Raw genomic sequence first — 5754 nt, 5'->3', positions numbered from 1 at the left:
CCGACCGCCACGTCAAACAGACCGAGAAGGAGCTCGGCCACCAGCTCAGGCTGCAGAGGGAGCAGTATGAGGCAGCTATCCAGAGGCACCTGGCCTTCATCGACCAGGTAATCCCTCATCCCAGCTCCTGAAGGCAGAGGCTGAGGTGGCTGCACCTGCCTGATGCCGGCCCCTTCCCCTGCCCAGCTCCTCGATGACAAGAAGGTGCTGAGTGAGAAATGTGAGGCTGTGGTGGCAGAGCTGAAACAAGTGGACCACAAGTATGGCCAGAAGATCACCCAGATGCAGGAGCAGCACGAGCTGGTGAGGGGACAGGGAAGGTGGGGGGACATGTGTGTCCTGATTTTGCTCAAATGGGGCCTCTGCCCGGAGCAGTACAGTCTCTGTCACCTCAGTGGGATCTTGACACTCCAAGGAGCTCTTCCCTGTGCACAGGAGGTCCCTGTCACCACGGAGCTTTGTCCTGGCTCCCCAAAAGGCTCCCGTCCTCTGCTGCCCAGAGCCAGGAGCGTGGCATTGACCAAGGGACAGTGTAAGCTCCCAGGCTCTGCTCAGAGAGATCCTTCCCACACTTTACTATAAGGGTGGTGAGGCACTGGAACAGAAGTGTCCACGGCCAGGTTGGACAGGGCTGGGATCACCCTGGGCTAGTGGCAGGTGTCCCTGCCCATGGCAGGGGATGGAACTGGAGAAGCTTTAAGGTCCCTTCCGACCCAAACCATTCTGTGATTCCATGATCCCATGTAAGCAGAGCTCTCCCAGGCTGGGGGTGACCGGGGTGTGATGCTGGCACAAACCCAATGCCATTGAGGAATTTTGCTTCCCCTGTGGATGGAGGCAGTTCAGCTCGCCCCATGCCAGGCCTGGTAGGAAGGCAGCACCGCTGGGCTTATCACAGCTCTGCCATCCCAGTGCCTGCTTATCCTTGACCTTGGAGCTGAGCTCATGCCTGGCCAGACCGTGGGGGTCCCTTGGTCTCCGGAGCAGGCTCCGACCCTGTGGCACGCTCCTGGCCAGTCCCTTGGCATGTCCCTGTCCCTGCCCCTTGAGCTGTGTCTCCTCTCACCACCACGGACTCCTGCCCAGCTCCGCCCTGCCCGTGGCTCCCACAGACACGGCTGTGTGGATTTGCCTCTGCCCCACATTCCCCTTCTCTCTCCATCCCCTCCTTTCTTTCTCCCCAGGTCTGGCGCACTTTGGGCCCCTTTTGTGAGGTAAATGTGGTCTTTGCTCTCTTTTGTGCCTTGCCCTCTGTTCTCGTGCCCTGACCTGCTCTGGCCCTGCTCCAGCCCCTGCCAGAGTGCTTTCCGTGGCAGGGAGAGGGAAGGCTGGAGAGGAAAGCACCATCACACAGGGACGGATGGGCTGCCCCGCATGCAGGGACCCTTGGCAGCCCCCAGTTCCCCTTCCCTCTCCGTCGGTGCTCTCATATCTTGGCAGTGAGCACTTTCCCAAGGGGATAGAGGAGAAGGCACTAGGAGAGTGTGTGGCCACTTCTCTGGGCTGGAAGAACACACCTGGCCAGGGCTGTGCCTGTATCCATACGCAGCTCCACAGCTTCCTTCCCAACAGCCCGGCTCCCAGGCTCCCAGGGCTTTTCTCTCCCAGCTTCTCTGAGGTTTTCCCATTTGCTTCCAAACAGGAGATTAAGAAACTGAAGGAACTCATGAGTGCAACTGAGAAAGTCCGACGGGAGAAGTGGATTGAGGAAAAAACCAAAAAGATCAAAGAAATCACTGTGAAAGGTACGGGCAGGCTCCCTCAGCAGCAGGTGGAGCCGGGACAGCACCAGGGTGGTCCAGGACAGATTGGGAAGAGCTCCTTGGTGTGGGCAGTGTCTGCTCCCTGTTTTTGGTGGAGCAGATGCCAGAGGGCAGGAAAACCCCTCTGTGCTCATCCCCCCTTCTTACCAGCCCCTTTGAGCCGGCCAAGGGCAGCGGGGTGGGATCTGGGCCGAGCCGTGACCGCCCTTCCCGCTGTGCAGGGCTGGAGCCGGAGATCCAGAAGCTCATGGCCAAGCACCGCGAGGACATCCGGCAGCTGAAGCTGCTGCACGAGGCCGAGCTGCTGCAGTCGGACGAGCGGGCAGCCCAGCACTACGGGCGGCAGGCGCAGGAGCTGCGGGGGCTGCTGGAGCGGGAGAAGGAGGAGCAGAGCCAGCGGGAGCGGGAGCGGGCCCGGCAGAGGTGCGTCACTCCGGGCTCAGTGCTGCCTTGGAGCTCACAGCTCTGGGGTGCTGTCCAGCATCAATCTGCTGGTGGGATCCCAAAATCTGGAGCTCCGTGGGGAGCAGCCCCTTTCTCTTCACCGGCCTCAGGTGGGCGATGCCCCTGAGCCAGGAGCGTCCTCTGGCATCATGAAGGGCAGGGTGGAGAAGAGGCCGAGTGCTCAAAGGCACATCCGTGGAGTGTCTGTGCCCCGCAGGTGTGAGCAGCAGCTGGAGCAGGAGGAGCAGGCACTGGAGCTGCAGAGGCGCCGGCTCTATGCCGAGGTGGCCGAGGAGAAGGAGCGGCTGAGCCAGCAAGCAGCCAGGTGAGCAGGCTGGGGGCCTGTGGCTGGGGGCAGCCCTGGGGCCGGGCTCCCATGGGAAGAGGTGCTGGTGTGGATGCTGGGAGCTGTGTCTGTGCAGGCAGCGAGCGGAGGCGGAGGAGCTGCGGCGGCAGCTGGAGGCCAACAGCTCGGCCCTCACCCGGGCGCTGCGGGACGAGTATGCCAAGGAGAAGGAGGAGCAGGAGAGGCGGCACCAGGTCTGGTTCCCCCTCACCTCCAGCCCTTTGGGCACTGGCACCACCAGGCCTCAGACCCCACCGGGGCAGCGCCAGCAGCTGCTCCCAGCCGGCACAGAATGCTCCCAGGGCTGAGCTGTTGTTTTCCCTTCTCCTCACAGGCAGAACTGAAGGTGCTAAAGGACCAGCTGGAGCTGGAGAAGCAGGCCTGGGAGGCCAACTATGTGAAGAAGGAGGTAATGGCAAGAGCTGTCCTCCGGAGGTGCCACCCACGGGCTCTGAGAGGGATTTGAGGCCGCATTTGCTGTCCCTGTTCCCAGGAAGCCTGGCTGCTCTCTCGGGAGCGGGAGCTGCGGGAGGAGATGAGGAAGGAGAGGGACAAGGAGATCGAGCTGGTGATCCAGCGCCTGGAGGCCGACACGTCCTTGGCCAAGGAGGAGTGTGAGAGGGCAGCAGAGAACAGGTGAGGGGGAAAGGGAGGAGGGAGGGTCCAGGTCCTCCAGGGGCTGGTCCCTTTTCCCTGTCCCCTGGGCATCTCTCCAGTGAGCTCTGGAGCAGTGTTAGTGCAGGAAGGAGCAGCTCACAGGGACAAAGTTTACCTCTCACCTGAGGAAGCAGCCCTGGATCTCCCATGGGGCAGCTGTGCCCTTGCTGCTGTGCCCTGGTCCCTCCTGCAGCAGGAAGGGGGCTGGGATGATCCCTGCAGCAGCGGGATGAGCCAGGCTGCCTGTCCTTCCTGCCGGTAGGATCAAGAGGATCCGAGACAAGTACGAGGTGGAGCTGCAGGAGCTGGAGCGGTCAGAGCGGAAGCTGCAGGAGCGCTGCAATGAGCTCAAGGGGCGGCTGGCCGAGCTGGAAGGGGAGAGCGTCCGGCTGCAGGGCCTGCTGAAGCACAAGGAGCAGGAGGTGGAGGAGATCCGGAAGGTGAGCAAGGAGCAGAGCCAGGGCCCTGCCTGGCCCGTGCCTGGGTGTGCGGGACCAGCTGTCCCAGGGGCACAGAGGCCTGACTGAGGTGATCCGGCAGGAGTTTGCAGACAGGCTGGTGGGGACGGAGGAGGAGAGTTCGCGGCTGAAGGCAGAGATGGCAGAGCTGAGGGCCCGGCAGCAGCTGGAGCTGGACAGGCTGGGGCGGGGGAAGGACCGGGAGCTGGAGGAGGTTCACAGGAGGTGAGGGAGCCCGGGTGTGGTGCAGGAGCTCAGTGCTGCATCCTCAGGAATTGCTTCCAGCCCTGTCCAGGCAAACCGGGCCGAGGAGTCTTGCCCGAGCCGGCTGCTGCTCAGACACCCTGAATCCTCTGTTCCTTGTCGCTGCTGGCCTGCTCTGTGCCATCCTGTCCCCAGGGCTGTTCCTGTCCCTGCCTGCAGAACATGAGTGCCAGGAGAGGCCAGTGGAGCACAGCTCTGTCTGTGTTCCTCCCTGGCAGGAGCCCTGGCCAGGATCGGTGTCACCTCCTGGGGGCTCTCCGAGGCTCACACACGATACCTGTGATGGCAGCCACAGTGATCTTCTCCAGAGGGGCAGGGCCCAGGGTCAGGGCACAGCCACAGAGGCTGAGGGCAGCTGGGACATCCCTAAAACACTATGATAATTAGGACTTAGGAAGCTAATGTGCCTTTCTTCCTGTAGACCAGTCAGTCCACACTACCCAGCACCCAGCAATGCAATAAAGGTGCTGCCAGGTGTGATGGCACCTGGAGCCCAGCTTTGGCTGGGGGAGAGGGGCTGAGCTCCCGGGGCTGAAAGCCCGGTGTTTGGCCCCCCATGTCCGTGTCAGGGTGAAGGCGGCAGTGCTGAGGAAGGAGGAGAGCATGAGCAGCCTGCGGAAGCAGTACGAGGTGAGTGAGGGCTGCCCCGCCCTGCCCGGCTGCGGCTCTGCCGGGCACCGCGAGCTCTCCCCTGTGCTCCTTTGCAGGCGGCCGTGCAGAGAGCCAACCTCCTGGAATCCCTGCTGGAGCAGCAGCGGCAGCTGGCCACGGAGTGACCGTCCTGCCGGGCAGGGAGCGGGGCTGGGGTCAGGGTCAGGCTCTCCCCTCCCTCTTCCCTCGTTCTCCACAGCCTGGTCCCAGTGCGGTGGCCGTGCTGGGACACTTGGTGGCCTTTAGATGTTTGGGAGTTTTGTTCTGATAATAAATCTCTGCTGCTTTCTACAGCTGTTTCTGTACCTGTGCACGTCAGTGCCAGGGCACGAGTGGCTCCTGCTCGAGGTCTGTGCCCACTCCCACCTTCCCGACCCCATTCCTGCATCCCAAGACCCTCCCTTGCTCCGAGCGTGCCCAGCACCCCTATCTAGGCCTTGCTTCCCGTTCTAAACTGAAATATCCAGTAGGACGCAGGGAGGCAGAGCCAGGGCAGGATGTGATCCCACAGCCTCTGCTACCTGCAGCTTCCTCAACACCCCCTGACAGGGCCGGGAAATGCCTGGGCTGGGCCGGTGGCATCTGTTTCCTCTCGGCCGGGAGCATGCAGCCGCTCTGTTCCCTCCCCCGGGCCGGGGCTCGGAGCGGGGGCCGGCAGATGTTTTCTCAGCAGAGTCCCGGGTGTTTCCCATCCGTCCTGCTGGTCCTTGCGCTCGGCTGGAGCTTCGCCCTGCCCCGTGGCAGCACTGCCAGAGCCCCCACGGTGACATGGAGCCGCAGAGGAACCCTCTGTCACCCCAGGAAAAGCTGCACAGGGGCTCGGCCACTTCCCGACGCTGGCGTTTGTCCCAGCGCGGGCTCCTGGCTGCAGCTCCCGGGGCCGGTGTGATCCCAAGGCAGCCCATGGATGGCCCAGATCCCTGCCCGTGCTTTGGCACTTGATTTGGGTGTTGTGGGGCACGAGCAGTTCCTCCAGCTCCGGGGCAGGGACACAGAGGGTGGCTGGGGTCCTGCACAGCGGAGCCATGCCCGTGCGCTCTCTGTTCCCAGGCTGGAGCGCTCATCCCGGTGTGCCGGGACAGGCCGGGCACGGCGCTTGTTCCGCTGCTTTTCCAAGGGGTGTCCTGAGCGCCGCTTCGGCCCCCGCCCTGCACAGCCCCGGGGCCGGCCC

At 63.2% G+C, this 5754-nt stretch overlaps 1 protein-coding gene across 1 annotated transcript in view; it reads left to right on the top strand.

Moving 5' to 3' along the window:
- The window catches only part of CEP131 (centrosomal protein 131), a 12366-nt gene extending 7490 nt beyond the window's left edge, over nucleotides 1-4876 (top strand). Inside the window, exons 15-27 of the mRNA XM_017730316.1 lie at nucleotides 1-107; nucleotides 187-303; nucleotides 1185-1214; nucleotides 1643-1745; nucleotides 1985-2186; nucleotides 2425-2532; nucleotides 2630-2747; nucleotides 2888-2962; nucleotides 3047-3189; nucleotides 3473-3650; nucleotides 3751-3893; nucleotides 4502-4562; nucleotides 4640-4876. Coding sequence (XP_017585805.1) covers nucleotides 1-107; nucleotides 187-303; nucleotides 1185-1214; nucleotides 1643-1745; nucleotides 1985-2186; nucleotides 2425-2532; nucleotides 2630-2747; nucleotides 2888-2962; nucleotides 3047-3189; nucleotides 3473-3650; nucleotides 3751-3893; nucleotides 4502-4562; nucleotides 4640-4708 — 1454 coding nt within the window. The 3' untranslated portion in view covers nucleotides 4709-4876. The remainder of the gene's footprint in view (nucleotides 108-186; nucleotides 304-1184; nucleotides 1215-1642; nucleotides 1746-1984; nucleotides 2187-2424; nucleotides 2533-2629; nucleotides 2748-2887; nucleotides 2963-3046; nucleotides 3190-3472; nucleotides 3651-3750; nucleotides 3894-4501; nucleotides 4563-4639) is intronic.
- Nucleotides 4877-5754: the final 878 nt, after the last annotated feature.

The sequence above is a fragment of the Corvus brachyrhynchos genome, unplaced genomic scaffold (assembly GCF_000691975.1).
Source record: "Corvus brachyrhynchos isolate BGI_N302 unplaced genomic scaffold, ASM69197v1 scaffold340, whole genome shotgun sequence".
NCBI classification, from domain to species: Eukaryota; Metazoa; Chordata; class Aves; order Passeriformes; family Corvidae; genus Corvus; species Corvus brachyrhynchos.
This window is presented reverse-complemented; position numbering and strand designations above follow the sequence as displayed.